The sequence below is a fragment of the Toxotes jaculatrix genome, chromosome 7 (genome assembly GCF_017976425.1).
Source record: "Toxotes jaculatrix isolate fToxJac2 chromosome 7, fToxJac2.pri, whole genome shotgun sequence".
Taxonomy (NCBI): Eukaryota; Metazoa; Chordata; class Actinopteri; family Toxotidae; genus Toxotes; species Toxotes jaculatrix.
The window spans coordinates 17,238,714-17,258,723 of NC_054400.1; the positions used below are offsets into that span (position 1 = coordinate 17,238,714).

General features: G+C 42.3%; 1 protein-coding gene across 2 annotated transcripts in view; it reads right to left on the reverse strand.

Moving 5' to 3' along the window:
* The window catches only part of fam172a (family with sequence similarity 172 member A), a 150,925-nt gene that overhangs the window by 61,547 nt on the left and 69,368 nt on the right, over positions 1 to 20,010 (reverse strand). For both annotated transcript variants that reach the window (XM_041043266.1, XM_041043265.1), the window contains exon 8: positions 19,821 to 19,940. In XM_041043266.1, the coding sequence (XP_040899200.1) occupies positions 19,821 to 19,940 (120 nt within the window). The remainder of the gene's footprint in view (positions 1 to 19,820; positions 19,941 to 20,010) is intronic.

The following is a 20,010-nucleotide window of genomic DNA, read 5'->3' on the forward strand; positions in this document are numbered from 1 at the left end:
CACACACACACACACACACAAAACACACTCATCCCTGTTCGTCCCTGACTGTGAAAACACAGGCAGCTGGCCCCCCACGCTCCGACACCCTCCACAGGAAGAGACAACACCAGCGCTTCCTGTGGCTTTGAAGCAGCGGTCCCAGGTCCCCTGTCGGTCCCCAGCTTCCTTTGTCTTAACCGCAGGAAGGAAGCCCTCTCTAGCACGAGGCCACAGGGCCCAAGGGAGCGAGAGGGAGTGTGTTTGTGTGTGTGTGTGCATCTTTCAGTGCTGTGGGAGCGTACAGAGGTTTTGCTCGCTGAGGTCACATGCATTTACTCACAGGGTTTTTTCCCCTCTGACTCCCCAGTGCATGAACTCTGGCTGCAGTGAGGGTGTAGAGAGGGAGGAAGAGAGAAGCAGAAAACTGCAATAACTTCCTCCTGCCTTTCCTCTTTCCTCTCACGGCTGTTCGCCACATGCATGATGGAGGGAAAATGAGAGAGAAAGAGAAAAGGGAGGATGGTGAGTGGGGCGAGATGGTGAGATCTGAATGAATGAGGAGGGGGCATTCTTTAATTGTGTGAGTGACAGCACCGGACACCAGGGCAGTGGGAAGTGGTGTATGTCTGTGTACGTGTTTGGGGGAGATTGTGTGTGTGTGTGTATAAACATGCAAACCGCCCTCACACATACACACACACAACACATATAAATGTATACAGACGCATAGACGCACACGTGGACAGATACACACCAACATTAGCGGGGGCAGAGAGGAAAAGGAAGGCCAATAAATATTTACTGACACAGCAGAAGTGGAGAACGGTTGTCCACTGGTGGAAACAAAAGGCAGAGGATGAGGAGCGGCGTGCCAGGAAACCTGCCGGCTGCGGGTGCTGCGCCCCGCTTGTGCCCACATGGAAAACAAGAGGAAGACGGGAAGGGCGGACGGAGGAGAGAGAGAGAGAGAGAGAGAGAGAGAGAGAGAGAGAGAGAGAGAGAGAGAGAGAGAGAGAGAGAGAGAGGGCAGGGAAGGTGGGAAGAAGAGGGAAGAAGGGAGGGACGAAGGGGGTTTGTGGGTAAGGGAGCACTCATAAACAATAGCAGCCTGGTGCAAAGCAACTGCTGTTCGCTCAGAATAGTGGAATTAGTTTCTTCGAGACGAGTATGCATGAGAGTTTTAATGTGTAAGAGGGTTGGTTTGTGTTTGCAGGTATGTGCAATCATGCATGTATATAAAAAAATACTTTCTTTTTTCCATTTTTTTAAACTTCTTTTTTCTTACTTCTTCAATCAACTGTAACCTATATAACTCAGTGAATCGCTTTCCACATTTGTCCACAACTCGGAAGTGATTTTCCACATATTTTTCTTTTCAAATATTATTTCAAATATGCATCTTTTTTTCTTCCTGCTAGTGATACATAATTCCACAAAATAATAATGAAACACTTGAATTCCTATTGGTTTTCACTTGACTGACAACTCTTTTATTGCAATGGCACTGCATTCAAACCATTCAAACCCGATAAGCCAAGCAGATGCTCAAACGTATAGCATTATTTCATAGTTAGTACAACACAATGCAGTTAATTTCTAATTAACATCTGCAGAGTGGTTAGTGTTAATGATATCAACTCCCAACAGTTTGATCAATTTACATTTCTGTCACAAAAAAAAGACTCAAGTCTCAAGTTACTCGAGCTTTATCAACAATACCACTATAGTGTTCACATTGAAATGATATTGACACAATTAAGAAAGTGGACAAAGTTTTGTAACATTAGTAGTTAATATGTGATGTTCATACACTGTTTAGCGACGGCAATTACAGAAATTATCTAAATGATAATTTCTAATTAGGCAGCATTCCTTCACAAAGTGAAATTACGGCATGGCGACTAATTAAAGTCTTGTGTTAATTAGAATACATCTTAGTTAAGAAAACCAGCACAAGGTACGGTGGGCAATATCTTCATCATTCCCAAATCAACTGGTCATATTAACAGCTTTGGTCTACAGAGCAAAATGAGAAAGTTACTTTTGCACATCGGATACAGTCTAGGCCTCGTCATCTCCACTCGCCTTTTCTCTGCCTCTCTCTCACTCTGAAAGTGCTTCTTTCTTGTCTTTCTCCCTGTCTCTCAACCCTCCGGCAATGCTGTAAAATAGAAACCTAACCTCAATATTTTCCCTCACGGTGCTGGGACTTGCTGGCCCATTAAATTCCCCTTCCCATGTGTCAGCTTGCACATTTCCACCATGAAATTTTCGTATAATTAAACTTTCTTAATGATTTATAAGCTATAATAATAGCCATAAGTATTTCAGAGCAGGTTAAAGGGACAGCCTTTAAGTGCACGCCGGGGGATGACCCTGTTTTAACATAGTTTCGGATGGGTGACTCTCGGCTGGAGACTAGGATGGATAGGGTGAGGGAGAATGAGATTGACGGAGGGAGTGAGCGAGTGAGAGGGCCTAACAAGGGTGGGTGGTGGAGGAGGCTGAGACCTTTGTGTCGTAACTCAGGGTGATACTGACATCGAGGAGAACCAAGAGCTCTCTGAACCCTGGCAGGGAGGAGACAGCTTACCACGGACAGACAGGGAGAGAGACACACATGCAGAGCAGGCATACGGAGCAACAGAGGCTGAAAGAAAGGAGGAAAAACTGAAAGAAATACAGAACCCTGGGCTTGGAGAGGAAAAGACTGGGGGCGGGAAGAAAAAAACAGGTAGAAAGACAGAGAAAGAGAACCGGACCATCAGATGAAGCCGTAAATAGATAAAATAAATCATTAACAAAATAGCAGGATGAAATAAAGGCAACCGAACATCATAAGACACTAAAATAAATGTGAAATTCAAAAAAAAAAAAAAAGAAAGCTAAATAAACATATCTAATCTTGAATCACGCCAATAAACAGACAAAGTTTACTGTACAAATCTAAAACAGTACTGGAGTTAATGTCTAAATGATGTGCACAAACAGTTCGCATGCATGTTCAGGGGCACACACACACACACAAACACACAGACACACACACACAGATGTTTGCTCTCTGCTGCCTCTCTGACGGCAAGGCTGATATGATTGCCACTTAGGAAATCAGTGTGTTTTCACACCACTCTCAGCTCTGCCAAAGCTAATGTGTTAAATATCCATCGGGTACTGCTGTCCATTTCTGAGACACACACACACACAGCCTTAGGGGCTGATAAACACTGATTCCTTGTACTAACTGAGCCCAATGTTGGCAATCGAGCCAAAATTTCTAAATTGGGGTGCAGTGAGAAAATTTCAACAAGCTATGATGTGGAATTTTCACTAAATTCTTCTAAATTTGTGGTGAGAAGGTTTAAGTGGAGCTAAATTTTAACAATTGTGTGACTTTCTTCACTCTTCCTGTTATCAAGAAATACCCTTTTTTTCATACATATACTTTTTTTCTTTTTTCTAAGATCCATACAAATTCATTTTCATGCTTCACAAATCAACACATGAAGTCCAGCTACTGTAAGGTGGAGCCTGCTAATGGCAAAATCTACCAAATATCTCAGTGGACTGTTTTTCACCTTAGCTGTGAATGGGGGAGGAGGAAGAGAAGGAAAATGAAACAAAAACAACAAATCTGGAGGCGCCTGCTGCTCCACACATTACTGGCAAATCAGGTGTGTGTGAGTGAGAGTGTGTGTGTGTGTGTGTACATTTGCATGTGCGCGTGTGTGTCCCTTCAGGACTGCAGGAGTTGGATTCTCAGGAGAGGTGTTTTGTATAAACTTCCAGGGCCACTCGACCCATCTGTGAGTGAGAAGCCGCTCATGGACCAGCCCAAAAAAAAAAAGAAAAAAGAAAAAAGTTCGGGGAAAAAGGAAAGGGGAGGAGAGGTAAAAGAAAGTGACAAAGAGAGTGTTCCTCCCTTCAGTTATCATCCTCTACTCCTTCATATTTGCTCGTCTCCTTTGCCGTGGGGAAAGAGCGAAAGAGAGAGCCCCTGAAAAAATAAAATAAGAAAAGAAAAAAAAAAGGCTCTGTGATCCCCCTGTACTCAAAGGAAGGAGAGAGTGAGGGAGGGGGGAACTACAGAAGGCCAACCGAAATTAATGGAAATATATAACAATCTGAAATTAACTTCTCATTGCCACCAGCCATGATTTAGAACAGCTTTTTAACGAGAGGAAAGATGAGTCAGAAAAGAAAGAGAGAGAGAAGGGGTTCAGGCCATTTTACAAATTGGACAGGCTGGGAGAAGCTACAAGTTAATTTGCCCCATCATGTAAAAACTTTGCAGTTCTCAAGGCACACTCACTTAAATGATTATTTTTATGCCCAAAGTAATCAAGACATAAGAATAAAAGATTTAAAATAATACTAACGTAGGGTACAAGAAAATACAAAGCAATTCAATTAGCAAATTAAACAGCCAGGGTAAAGAAAAATACAAACCCATTTCAAGTGCCTAATCTTTATCATGATGTTCCGTTGGACCAGATTTAATAGCAAAAACATTTTCTCTTCCAGCCCTAAAAATAAATTTAAAATCCATATGTGACCCAAAGATAAAAAAAATAAAAAGGAAAAGCCTCAACTTTGGGTTCTGTTGCTGCAAAAGAAAAACATAATGCAAAGTAATGCAATAATACAAGTAAATAAATAATAATGAAATTATGCTGATAGTATACACTTATATTAAAAATATAAAACGTTGTTATTACTATTATTATTTATTATTATTATTATTATTATTATTATGCTGTTGTCGAAACCTGACACTGAAACCATATTTTGAATAAAACATAAGAACACTTACATGTAAAATAATTTACTTATGTTATTCTTCTGTTACTCTTTCACAATGTTTTATAATGTAGTTTATTAAAATAATGTGCAAAACAGCACAGCAGTATACTCTGGAGTATATAATAAAACCACCACAACGATTCCCTTAATGAATTAATGTGAAATTTACAAAAAGTAGTACACTGGTTGAAGTGCTCTTCAAGTGATATTGTTGATTAAAAACAAAGCCTGAGAGAAGGGTGTGGAGCACATACATATACACGCACACACACACACACACACACACACCAACAGACCATACACACACACACACACACACACACACACACACACACACACACACACACACAAAATATGGTATAAAGTATATTATTAATCTTATAAAAAAAAAAAAAAAAGCAATTAAATCAAAGTGGTATAGAGCCTGAAGCTATGAGGACTGTCAATTCTGCTGGAAATGCCACAGAAGATTACAGTTGGGTTTGTGGATTCCATGAACCCTTTTTTTTGATTAGGGAGTCAATTATTTCTCATTACTGAAGATGCTATTTCGGAAAAAGACCTTGTCAGTCAATCATGCAAAAAGTCCTCGAAAAGCGTGAATAAACCATTAAAGAGAGAGACGGATGGGGGGTGGACGGGGAAACACACTGACCCTTTTCCCCACCCAAACTCCTACTTGTAGTCAAATTACCTTTTTAACTATTACACCTCTGTCAGGTCTTTGTCAGCGTATGGTAATTAGGGCCTTCAGTGGAGAACATTTGAAAAGAAAACAGTATATTTATTAGTTTATTTCAGAGAAAGGCATTTACCCAGAGCTGAAGGTAAGTTTGAATGTGGTGATTATCTTGTCATTTTCAGGCTGTTTGTCTAAGAGTGTGCGTGTGCGAGTTAGTAGGTATTTGTGTGTATGGGTGCCTGTATGTCAGTGTGAGTGAATGCCGGTGTCTGAGACTCCAGGTAATGTGCTGTGGTGTGTGTGTGTGTGTGGATGGACATACACATGTGCATTCACACATATATAATATATATTTATATATGTATGTATGTGTGTGTGTGTGTGTGTGTGTGTGTGTGTGTGTGTGTGTGTACTTTAGCTGCTTTCAGCACACTGATAGGCAAGCACAGCACATTTCTCCTGTCCTCTTTGTTCTGCGCTGGGTTTGACACCTCTAAACAATAGCAGCGCTTCACTTCGCCCAGCCCCAACCCACCACCAACCACACACTGCATGGACGGGAGCTGCCAATTAGCACTATCAAACACCCCTCATCAGCTGTCTGCATACCACAAAAAAAAAAAAAAAAGAATCCCACAACAAATCAATAATTCTGAGTTTCCTTCAGAAACAATCACATTCATCTGCAGAGTAAAGGATGCATGAAAGAAATAAGCATCATCGCTAATTGTGTAGTATAGACTGCTTATATAAAAGACGCACAGAAAACAGCTAGAGTACTGTCACATGAGGTGGAGCGTCACAAAAAGCTCTCAACCGACAGAGTAGAAACAAAGGTCTGCGTCCTCTCGGGCTCCTCTCCAACTCTGGTGTCTACAGCTGATCTTTATTTTGGGGCCGTCTCTTCCTTGACCCGACTCGAATGCAACTGAGGTTCCTTGTCTAAATCGCTAGCCTTTTGGATAAACAGGGCAGTCGCTCTCAGCGCATTCTCTTTTTCCTCACACACAAAAACTGTCATTCGCCCCAAAACGCACCACTCTCTCTTTTAGTTTATCTACCTTTGTGCAAAGCCATGCTGGGTTAGCTGTGTTTTTGGCGGCCACCAGGCAGCCAGACGAAGTGGTGTGACCCAGGGGATGGAGGGTCGACGTGGGGAGAGAGACGGGGAGAGGGGGGGCCTGTCATGCAGAGAGGGTCTCAGAGGGCCGGAGGTGAGCAGAGGTGTCTGTGAGATGACTGTCGCTCCTCTCGGTGGTCCAAGCCCTTTTCATTAACCCACACCCCTGGGTTCACCAAACAGAAACAGGGGGTGGAAGTGGGGACAGGGGGGTGCAGACGGGTGCAGAGCACTAGCCCTGGTGACCACCAGAGACCTGCTGCCTGCCTGCCTTCCTGCCTTCCTGCCTTCCTGTCTGTCTGAATGCAGATCTGTGTCATCCATTACAGACAAGGGACTGCTTTTTAACAAAATACAAACACAAACAGGAGCACATGCAGGGGCACACAGACAGAGACAAAACACACACATACAAAAACACACATAAATCGAAGCCTGCTAAGGGAACGGAGGGGTAACAAAGGACAGGCAGTGCCCCCTAGTGTTTTCATCAAAGAGAAATCAGACCAAATCAACTAACCATCACCCCAAGCAAAGCCACGAAAACAGATACAGGAGGAGAGCGAGAAAGAAAAGAGAAAAAGGGGGTGGGGGTGCAAGAGGTGAAGAGCTTGGATTCATGGGAGAAGTGCCATCACGTGGAAGGCACAAGACTGGGGGTGGGTGAGCAAGGTGGAGGGGGCAGGACACTTTGGGAAAGAGGGCGAGAGATGGAGGGAGCAAGGGATGAAGAAGGGATGGAAGTTAAAGAGTGAGTATTGTGGAGGGGGGTATTTAGTCCATGTTAGCTGGTAGGTGGCGGGTGGGGGGTGGGGGGGTTTCGAAGATGTCTGACACGATCAAGATGTTTTTAATATTCAAGGCCGAGAGAGCAAAAAAGTGAGAGGGAGAAAGAGAGGGAAGAGAGGCAGGCCATGCATGAAAGCTGATGTCAGAGGAGTCCAGAGGAATCGTCGAGTGTGAAGCCATCTAATAGGAAAGCAGAATATATATGAGACAGGGACACACACACACACACACACTCTGACTGCGAATCACTAAGTCACTCAATGTGGCCTGGTAACTGATCTGAACACGAACCACCAACTAATGAGTGACATGACGGGGGGAGAAAACCTAGCTTACTGGGACAACAAACAAGGCTTTTGGAGCAAAACGCACACTCATGCTTGAAGATAAAAACATTTGTACTCAAACACGAATGCATTAAAAAAAAAAAAAAATCTGTGCAAATGTGTGTGTGTGTTTTATTCTTTACTTGGACAGCACATCCAGCTTCATATTCCCACCATGAAGCAAGGCCTACCCTTCAGTGAGTTCCGCATTGAGCTCCAAGCCAGCAAAGACATCAAAGGCTGCTCCTCACCAGGAGTCTTTCGCTCACTCTCCTTCTCGCTTCCTCTCTCTACCTTCCTTTTGCTCTTTCATAACCCCCATCGTATTTCACAGCACATAAAGCCTTAAAATGGCACATAAAACAGTTCATCTCTTTTCACTGTCAGCTTTCCAGGCTTAAAAAATTAAATATGTTTTACTGCAGGTACATAACTAAAACACACCCCTGGAAAAAACTGCCATAAAGGATTCAAACTAGGCTTTCCATACGTATCGGAGGCTATAGAGTTGGGAATAGATCAGGTGAATAGTCTGTATGGGTTATTTCAAGCTTGAAGAGCAGAAAATATGAAGTGACTGAAAAACTGTGCGACTGCCTGTTTTCCCTTTACCATCAATCCCAACGTTGTGTGTTTTCTCTTAAAAAAACTGGAGATATATGCAGGAAATAAACCGCACATTCTGCAGGTGATGCATTGATACTGAGAAATTCTTTACAAACACACTAAAAGAATGCTGTGACCCTGGTGTTTGGAGGGTTTGGAGTAGGCAAGGCGAAAACACCACAGAATACCAACACCCCATTGAATGAACTTTAAAAGCAGTGAAAGACAGAGAGCAGAGAGTGAAGGAGGCGGGCGTGGATGGAGATGCAGACTTTGAAGGGAAAAATAAGCAAAAAGGCGAGAGAAGACGAGAGAAACAGAAGCGCAGGAGGGAGAGAGGGTTCAAACTTCAACCCTAGAGTCAGTGAGTTCACTGACATTTGCACCAGGATCCGCCTAGCTGCTCCTCACAGCTTTTCAGAAACAACACTTTCTCTCCTTTCAATTCGTAAGACTTATTCTTCCTCCTACATTCGCTGCAGAATGAGACCATTCACAGTCTTGAGGGCAGAGAAAAAAAAAAAAGAAAAGCAAACTGGATAGAATGTGTTGAATTCGAGTGATGCCTGTGTGACAATTTGCAACCCCGTATGTCCTCAAGATTCCTCTCATATATTGTATGCATTCTTATGGCGGAATTAACAAGGGGGGAGGAAAAAAAATGACATGTGACAAGCGATTCATTCGAGCTGTCAACATGTCATCTTCACCACATTCAAACCTCACGTCAGCTGCTCGTATTCCGTCTCTGGTGTAGGTGACCTAGGTCGTAACCAGCTGACACACCCAGACACAGCAGGTGAAAGCACGGAAATACCACAGTGGGAACCGCGAATGTGAGAGGCAAGAATGAAAGGCAAGACTAGAGAGAAAAGAGAATCTACTTGGATAAAGGAAACAAATAAGGATATTTTTTTTAAAGAATTGAAAGCAGCTCGCATTTTCAGGTAAGAAAAGAATAAATATTTTATAGATAATTCATTTGACATTTTAGACGTAACTGAATGACAAAGTTCAGATTGCGATTTGAACCATTTAGAGATTTTGAACAAAATAAATAAACAGCGTTTCAAAGATGAGTTTTTTAATATATACAGGAGGTACGGAGACGGAGGAGGAGGAAGCAGCGAGAAAAATTGGTCTTCTTAAAAAGATGTGTGTTGAAAAAGACAAAACACCAAAAAAAAAAAAAAAACAGTGCAAAGGAGACAGAGAGACGTGAGGTCAGTCTTGAGTGAAGGATGGGAGTGAGACGGCAAAGAATGAAGCAACAAGGCCGATGTGAAGTTGAGGTTAAGAGAGGGGAAAGAAAAAGAAAGCGACTGAATCGGAAGCAAAGGGGAACAGCAAATAAAGAGCGAAAGACCATATATGTGGGAAACAAGATAAAAGGAAGAAAATGAGAAGAGGTAAGTTTATAGATAAGTGTTAAGAGAGAGCACACAGTAGGGATGTGACCAAAGAAGCTCCGAGGAGGGTGAGAGCCACAAAAAAAAAAAAAGAACAGTAATGTGGAGTGGTTTGACAACCGGGGCAAGGGGCAAAAGAAAGAATGAGCGAGTGAAGGAGAGTTTCGTTGCGAATTAAGAAGGAAGGTAAAACACAACAAACGCCAGGGAGAGGAGTGAAAGAAATGGACAGCAGTGCCCAATGGGTATTAAAGAGTGAAAGAAAGAGTGAGAGAGCTCTGAAGTAGAGGAGAGGGAAGAGAGCGAGACCTTGCCTCTGAGGCAACGAGCCGAGAGGAACGAGAGAGGCAGACAAAGCCGCACACTGCTCTCACACAGCAGAACAAAGAGAAGAGATGCATCATGGGAGTCTGAGCCTTGCGCCGCCACTGACGCCATGCTGGATAAACACACAATGGAGTATATGCACAAATCAAAACACAAACATATAAGGCTTCATGTAATTATCAAGGACGTGATCAGCGTTATCGAACTCCGTTTAGAGTTACTTGGGCAAGAAGCCTAATTGCTTTAAAAAGGCGCTTTCTGTGTAGCACACTGATACAAACAGACCAGGGGTGAAGCAGAGGCTGGGGATGAACAACAAGGGAGTGGGGCTGTCCAATTTTAGAAGCAATTCAGGTATGAGTGGAAATGCTAATATCTTTCTGTGTATGCTGAGTGCTCCGTGTGTTTCATCGTTAATCTGATTATGTGCATATATGCATGCGTTTACTCCTCAAAAGCAGTGTATATCATAAGGCAGTTAGTTTGTGGAAGCACAGGCTGAAAGAGTAAGGACACAAGGGGTGGCAGGGTGAAACAGGATTTTATTTTCTCAGCTCAAGCATCGAAATTGAAAGGAAAAGTATGCAAAATTATCAAGATATTGGCTCTAAAGTTTTCCATCTACCCCCTCTGAGTGCTCGCCCCTCTCTTGTGCTCACTGTTTCTTTTTCGTCTCCTTCCTCTCTCTCTTCCTCCGGCAGGTCTGATATGCCGGAGCTGCAGCTGAACTCTGAGTAGCACTGTCTCCGGGAAAAAACAAAGTGATCAATGTGAGAAGGCACGGGGCGCTCATGGACAGGCCAATCAATGGTGGAAAGAACCTTGCCCAGGGCCTTATGCAAATGGAAGCACGTCCCGTAACCTCGGGAGTGAACATGCGCACTAGATCAATGGGACGAGGGTAGAACCTTACAGCAAGATCAGCCTCAGCCAGTAAATATGTAATGATGAATCCCTCAAGATTTAACTGAACTCAAATGAACTTCAACTAGCTCGGCTTCTTATATCATAAAGTGGCAAGAAAGACCCTGTGTTAAAGAGGTGGGGTATGGGGTGGGTGGAGCAGGACAAGAGAGCTTAAAAAGAGCCTTTGCACAATGATGCACTGAGGACAGATGGATTTTTCGTTTCCTTTTCACAGGAGAGTAAAAAAGAAAAAAGGAAGACAAAAAGGTGAGAGGAGACTTATGAATAGTAACCTCAACAATACTTGTTTGAGATGTAATGATTTTCAATTACGTCACCATGGCAACATCTGTGTGTTTTGAGGAACGAAGGAGAAGAGTGGGTAACCGTGATGACCTGGTGAAAGCGTGCTCGGTCATTTTAAAACTATGAATGGTCAGATCAAGGACTGAATAAGACAAACTATTCAGAACAAACAGCTGACATTTACTAATGCTCTTATATACTGCAGTCTGAAATTGGTATCAATAAAAACCTATCACAGACCAATTAGAAGTAGTGCACGACTTAATTATGCACAAGGTTTCAGTGCAGATGGGAAGACTCATAACTTTTCTCTCTGTAAGCAGAAAATGATAGATTTTAACTTACTGAACTGGTCACGGAAAAAAAGACAGACAGCTGTGTACTGAAACTATTGACTACCACTGAGAGAAGAGAGAAATATAGAATTACTGCAAAAGCAGTGAAAGGCACATACAGAGACAAAGATGGGTTCTTGAGCTGATGATAGAAACCACAATGTATGGAAGCAATCCTGAAGCGTATTGACCGAGTTTGAGGTGAGAGCAACAGCTCCATATCTGCCTCTGGGCTCTTCAGTATATTATAGGGGAGCTTGATCAAAACAACACACATATATTCGCACATATATATTTTAAATAGCATGGAAATGAAAGTGATGCCTTGATTTGCCTCTGGTTGTTGGTTGTGTCTCTGATGACCTTTTTCTAACCCTGGACCATTGAAAAGAAGAACAAAAGTTTGGGAAACAAGAAGAAAATGCAATGTATTGAAACATAGATGCTTTATGTAGTTATTCCTACAACACTCCTGAAACAAAGTTTGGGGAAATGGCTGTTAAAACACTGAACGCAAGGTGAAACACTTCCCTGGGAGCTTATCTGGACAGTCTTACCTTTTCTGAGTTGTAACAGCCCTCCAGGAGCATCTATCTTACTCCACTGACTGAATATAGTTATTCACTGAAACGGAAAGAAAAGATAGTGTCCATGGCGCTACTAGAGACAGCAAGAGACTGAATGGGCACAAATCCCCAATACTGTAAATATAAATACTATTGAAATCCATTTTGCTCATTGATAAGACAACAACTCCTGACTAATAAGCTAGCCAGTTAGTTGCTGTTGGCCAGTGACACATTATAAAAAACCAGGGGGTAGGAAGATGATAGAAGCAAACAGGACACATGACGAAGAAGGACGGCTCAATGGACAGATGTGATCCACTCAGTATTCTGGCCAACTACAGCAATTTTGTACTGCCTTTTGCTCAGGCTGCTTCCTTTCAGGTTAGTGAGATATTATGAAACAACGTGACTCAAAAGAGGAACACATATACACACACATATATATATATATACACACACACACACACACACACACACACACACACAAATAATCCAAGAACACCAACAGAGTGTTTGTGTTATGAGGGCCTGATTGGCTTTCACCTGTGTAACAATAAAACAAGACAGAATTAATAATGAAAGCAATCAAAAAAGCAGCAAAAAAAAAAAAAAAATTAGAATCTCACACATAAAATCAATTTCCCTGATACTGAAGGAATAGCACAAGAGAGACAAGAGGTGAGTAAAGTATTTTCGACCCCCCTGCTCCTTGCCAACACCACAAATGTAATCTAGAAACCAAAGATGCTCCTGAAACATAGAGAGAAACACCAACAAAGGTGAGAATAATGGCAACGTATTGAAGGGAATACTTCACAAAGCCTATTGTGTGAGTATCCTTTTCAGGCAGCAAACCCACTGTAATTTGGTCTGCGTCATCTGCCTCTAGTCACAATGCAGCACTACAGCTTTGAAATGGATGGCAAATGAAGGCCATTTGTACATAATCACAGCAGATAGAAGAATTCAGAAGCCCTACAATGTGTTGTTGAGGTGGAAAGAAAGACCTTGGTCTATCTGTGGCAGCCAGCGCAGCTAAGGTTTGGCAAGGGAGGTCCTTTTTTCCAGAAACAAGCAAATCAATTCAAATCAAATCAGCTTGCTAGCCGTGACATTTAAACAGTTCAATTTACATCCTTATGTTAAGAGGAGAGCCGCTCTCTAAGATGCCTATTCATTCACAAAGAAATTAGACGTCTATATTTCAGCTGCTTAATAGAGCAAATATGCTGTAGCTGTACTGAGGAACAAGCCATGTCTTTTCATGGTGTACAAGGGCTAGGCATTGTCTGTCATTACGAGCGGAGCACACAAACACAGAGAGGGATAATATACACAATATAGACAGGACTAGAAAATAGGAGCATGCATGATATGCATGCATTACCGTATACATGCACACGCGCAAGTGCGTACAAACACACGTGCACATACACATACGCCATCAGTGGTGATGGTGTATGTCCTCAGGGCTGCTGTCCTGCTGTGCAGGCTGGCAGGCACTTTTGTCATGGTGGTCCTTTTGTTTCACATCAAACAAAACGCCACAGCTTTGCATACGGCTCCACTAATTTCTGCTAGTGTGCCCCAGCCATTTATCATCGCCTCTCACCCTCTCCTCCTCTCCACCTCTAACGTGGCTCTGATAGCTGCTCTCCACCAAGCTGTTCTGCTCAGGACGATACAGGCTTCTCCAGGCTAAGGCTGACACATTCGGACGTGCACGTATGCATACGTGCGCACACACGTACACACAGGCACACATGGACCCCGTACAATATATGTGCTCCCACTTGCAGACACAGACAGACGTACACACACACACATGCACATTAGCAGACGCAAACAGATATACACACAGGAAACTGCACTACTCCTGCACCGCTTGCAAGCCCGCCAGCTATGGAGAACCTTGAGATAAAAACAAACCTTCTCTTCATCCCCTCCAGATGCAATAGACTGGCTAGCACTCAGAGTTTCGAAGGCGGCCGAGACGTGCATACAACATTAGACGAGGGGATTTTCAGAGGCTGTGTACGGACGTCTTCACAGCTGGGATGATTTTGTCAACAAATTAAAGTGATTTTTGCTTGTGTGGTGATGAACTCAGGTGAAGGTTGCACTGGTCCTTGAAGAGCCTTTCAGATAGATATAAATGTGGAACTTAGTTTGACACAGTTTAAAGGAATAGTCCATCGTGTTAGGGAAATAAACTTGTTTGCTGTCTGACTGGGACCGAGACACTGTGAGAAGATCAATATCAATTTTATGTCTGTGCATTCGGCAGAGATCAGTCTGGGGCGTGTTTAGTTTAGGAAAGCACAAACATGGGAAGAAGGGTGGAAACTACTAACTTCTGACAAGAGAGAACTTCTAACAACTTCAAATTTGTCTTATTTAGATTTTGTGGTGTGTTTGCTGGCAAGCTAGTCACCAATCCATCCAAGAATCAATCTGTCTTTTTTTCAAGAGTTAGGAAAGTGAGGAAACAACTACACCATGAGGACATGAGGACTTCAAAGACACGGTGCAGTCACTTCTCCCAGTAACTTTAATGTCTAATTCCCAATTTCCACACATGCTAAATACATAGGAAGAAAAATAAAAAAAAAGACAACGAGAAAGCAAATAAGTGTATTTCCTAAAACATCAGAGAATAAACATTACATGACATGACAACATAATAAAAGCTGATTTAAGCTGTAGTTACAGAGATGAATATGTACATTTGTTAAAGTTTCAAAAATACCAAATATGCATACGTTCTTAAAGTGGTCTAAGTGAGAATAAGGATCAGGTTCAATAGCAACTAAACACTTAATGAAATGTATTCTAATATTTACGAATGTATGTTTTTGTTATTTGCTATATGCCATTAAAAGGATGAAGAATGGAGAATAGGGGTGTCTGCACAGCAACATGTGTTTAGTGGGCTGTTACCATGCCAGTCATGGAGCTGTACAGACCACTGCCAGACCCAGAGTCCTGCACAGAGGGCATAGTTGGCACTGCCGCCGCCCTGAGGGTCACCACGTCTGAGAGAGGGGGATGAAGGAAATGGGGACACGAAACAGGACATATAGCAGAGTGGATTTTGGGGCAGCGACTATTGTAGTGAAAGGTGTAATAAAGATATCAAAAAATTAGCAAGAAACCTATAGACTGACTAATCAAAGAAAATATGAAATTTGTTTTTTTTAAAAACAGCCACATTGCTCAGGGAAATGGCAATGAGCTTGTTCGGAAAACTCTCTGTGGTTAATGAACAGGAAATCTTAAAGAGATGCAGAAAATATGTGTACAACTACTTTTCCTTACACGTACTTCAACTTGTGAATCTGATTAGGCCCCAACAGCGTAACAGAAATAAACTTATTGTTCTTCTTGCATCTTCCTATACCATATAACATAAAAACTTCTAATTTAGTCTAAGGAAACCCGTATCATGGCAGGGAAATTCAATCACTTTCTAAACTCCGAGCAATGTAAAACAAACTTCTCCGGCTCAGACTGATTCACCCAACAGTGTTTCATCTTTCTCATCCTCCACACACCAGTATAACGATGAAGTCCACAAGGAGTGAAGAAATCCTCCATATCTATCTGTCTCACCTCAAGCATCTCTCTCCCACATCTGACACTTAACCACAACACACACACACATACACTTACACACACATGAAACCAAGGACGGCAGAGAGAAAACTCGATATATTCATTATAGATTGAAACAGATGGCACCATCCAGAAAGTGTACAGACAGATACTTTGCAAGCATGCACTGTATGTATGTGGCGTATTCACAGAGGACACTTAAAATCTGTAATCATGTTTTTGAAGGGCTGTTGTGGCGGCTGGCTGGTTGTCTGGTTGGCACCCACACATTTGTGTACTGGGAGACAGATGCATTCTTACATAAGACCTTATATAATGCTGCCCTGTCCTATCCAATAAGAGTGCTCCTTTTTCACTCTGTGAGCGGGAAGGTTAGTGCGGGTTAGACAACCCTTCCTCAACACCACCACCACCACCACTTACACGTTCACCCGCCCCCCCCTCACTCCTGGCAACCAAGAAAGATGAAAAGACAGGCTGAGCTGAGAGAAAGAGAGATGGAGGCAGGGCCCTGATTCTGTATGGCTCTATCCCCTCGGTCCCTTCCTCTCTCTGGTTCGTTCTCGGGTGAGATTTTGTCCTCAGGTGAAGAAAGGATAATGTGTGTAAACCTAGAACCTAAACAAGCATGGCCACTGTGTGTTTGTTGTGTGTATGAGACAGGGAGGGAAAGACGGTCCACAGGCTAAAACCCCTTAGACTTTGAAGGGAATATAGAAATACTGGGTATAAAACAAAGTAGCACAATTGGGGGAACATGACCCACCTTCCTTTAAACTACACAGAGACAGAGAAGGAGGGGCAGGGAGGGACAGGGTGGCCAAGGACGAAAACAGATGTCAGAGGAGACTAGAGACTCTAAGGAAGAGACAGAACGGAGGACAGGAGTGCAAAACAGTGAACTGAGATGGATGGATGGAATCTGCGATAGCTGAAGAATGGTGGAGAAAGGAAAAGGGCAGAAAAGGTGGGGGCCAAGCAAAGAAAGAGCGAGCAGCCTTCCCCCTGCAGCGCAAGCCTCTCTTTCTTTCTCGCGCTCTCATTCAAAGGCAGTTAGCTACTCTTTGATGTATCTATAATTAGTCAGTACACACTGTGAAGTGTTTTAAAAGAAATCAAATTGCAATGAAACACTTGAGCACTCCAAACAGGGGCTAACATGCTCCGGAGCAAGGGGAGCGAGCAGGAGAAATTAATGGCGGGCCTTTTTGATGTGCTTGATCAGAAATGTATTTATTAACTGCAAAGGGGAGTAGTAATTAACCCACAGACAGCTTGTTTTCTCTGGGTCTTCTCATGTGTCAAACGGTTCATCCCGCAAGGCTCCACTCTCCACTCGCCTGCTCATGCGCACACACCTCCCATCCCGTCCCGCTGGACCACTTTCTCCTCAATTAAGAAGACCGTGTGCGTGTGTATGTACGCGTATATGTGCGCGAGTGCGTGCATGCTTATGTGTGAGGGAGTACAAAAATACAGCAATAACAAGTAAGAAATGTATAGTGGTTGCTTTAAATCCCATGTGTATATTTATATGGTACTCCTGTAAAGTGCATGTCTGTTAGTGGAGAGAAGTTTGAGTGTATTTGGATAAAAAACAAACAGCCTAGAGTAAAGCTTAGTAGAATATTTTATATGAACAAAAAAAATATATAGTGCAAAGAAAAAAAAAGAAGAAATAAAGATTTCAAAAATCAGCATGATTGACTTTGACACGTCTACAGACTTCTCTCCTTATACAAAGTTCCTAATAGGTACAGCTAGGCAATTGAGGGTAGCTAATAAAAACAATGAATACGTATATGTGTTTATGTCAGGTTGGAAGAGGTGAAGGAGTTTCAACACTGATAGACAACAGAAGCTGGGATGGCCTCGAGGGAAACCTGACAATGGCATATTCGAACACCCTGTCACTTAAAGTGAACACAAGGATCTTTCAAGTCTCTGTTTTGATGTTATCTTCACCATACTGAATCTGCTATATATGCACATACGGTATATGACTGTTTTTAAGAGGGTTTTCACATGACAAGGACATCACATAAAAGAAAGCAGTTAGAACCTCATCGAGGCCTTTACACACTCGCACACACACACACACACACACACACACACACCCAGAGTCTGACTGAAGGAAACACAGAGAGACAGAAAGATACAAATAGAGAGAATAGCTAGTCTTCGTCACACTGCAAGAAAGCCCAGGAGATTGTGAGGCTGTCATGGACAAAACACTGCATGAATATTTAGCAGCCAAATTAAAATTACAAAATACTAAACAAAAAAGAGTAGGTGAAAGAAAAAGAAAGAAAATAAAATATTCCTGAAAACACCAGTGGGACAAGTGCCCACCTTTAATCCCCCACTAGCCGTATCCTCATTGCGCCGCCTCCCTCCTCCTCCCTTTCCTAAGAAAAGAGGATGGATATATCCTAAATAATATGAGATGCGGTGAATCTGGCAGTAAATCCTTCAGATCAAGAAACCAGCACACTGGCGATGTAACCCTGCTCTCAGATCATAGAGGGACTTGAAAACACAACTAGCACAGTGTGTTAACTAGCAGAGCTTAATAGAGTGTATTCCTTTGCAGTAACTGAATTTTAAATATTAACACAGCTAGCAAAGCATGTTTTAAGCCTGGCACTAAGCCAGGATAGCTACATAAAAGTAACTGTTGGAATTTCAGAAACCACAGAGCTTTAGATTAGAAATAACAAAAGAGAGCAAAACTTTTGGTTGTTTTTTTTTGTTTTTTGTACATAAAGCAGCAGAGAGATGTTGTTTGCTGGAATTAAGTTGAGTTAATACTAAGTGTTTTATATGGGGTAATTTATCTGCTAATTTTTTTGCAAAAAAAAAACTTAACATATAAAACACAAAGTACATTTTTTTCATCACATCACATTCTGCTAACTTGCTCAATTTTCAGTTTCTCTGTCATGATCTTTGGATTAGGATTAAACAGAATGGCAGAAAAGCCAGAGTGAGATTTTATCCCTTTTGAAGCACATTAACTACACAGAACATGAGTTTTCATTGCTTCATATGCCACTGGTATGTGTATTAGACAGGATGGTAAATCAAGCAGCAAACAGCAATCTTGCATGATACAAACATAAACTTCCCCATTATTAAAAAATGACACCTAAATGAGAGACCAAACCAGTAAGGATAACTCACCATGGTGGCTATGATTGGCTATATGTACACTGAAACTTTATTATTAGGAAACCCAAGTCATTAAAACACTAACAGAAATGAACGTGATGATCAATATGTGATACAGGGTCCCGATAGAATATCACAGTAAACCAAAGACTAGAAAATAAAGCATTAACCTCAGAAGCCTTCGTATAACCCGCAAAAGATACACTGTAGGCCCATTTAGCTTAAGGGTGCGGTTATAAAGCCAAGAGGCTGGCCAAACTTTTATTTTCACCCTCCCCTGTGCACCATTAATTCCTTCAAATCCACTTCCCTCCCACCATCTTTCAACCTATCCTCTGTCTCTCTTAAGGCTGGGAGATCTGCATGCTATGCAGCAGATCTGGTTTAACAGTACCACTGTTGTTGTATTGCCATCCCTAGATTTAGCTATCCAGCCCTCTCCTTTCCCCTCTTTTCCTTGTGTTCTCGATGCGTAGAGGAGGTGGATAGTGCCCAAGGACAAGGATGAACCAGATTGTTTACAGAAGCAGCACTTTTTCAAAGAAACTAAATGCTATTTATTTTTAATTGTTCCACCATGTTTCACACACTATCACTCTGCTGCCCGTCTCCCTGAGGTGAGCGGTGCTACTACTACTGCGCTGCACGTAGGCACTTTTTTGCATTCTAATATGTTTGCGTGCATGTATGGGCATTAGTACTGTATGTACTGTAACATTGCAAACTTGAATTTCAGTCAGTTTAGGATGGAATATGCACATTTTTCAGCATGAACATGTGTGAGAGTGACTGTGCTGACAGAAGTGCATTGTGTGTCTCCGTGTGTCTTTATGTCAGTGGGAGGTAGGAAGGATAAGTGGAAAACGAAAACACTCACCAGCTCAACGAAAGACAGCCCTCCATAGCTGTGGGCAATGATGAAGACATTCTTGGCTGTGGCTTTGGACACAAAGTGGTCCCACACGTATAGCACGTGTTCCTCGGAGGAACCATTTTCCTGCAGCACAAAAAAAGAGCCACTACAATGTTAGATCCATAACCAAATAGACTGAGAGAAACCTTATGAG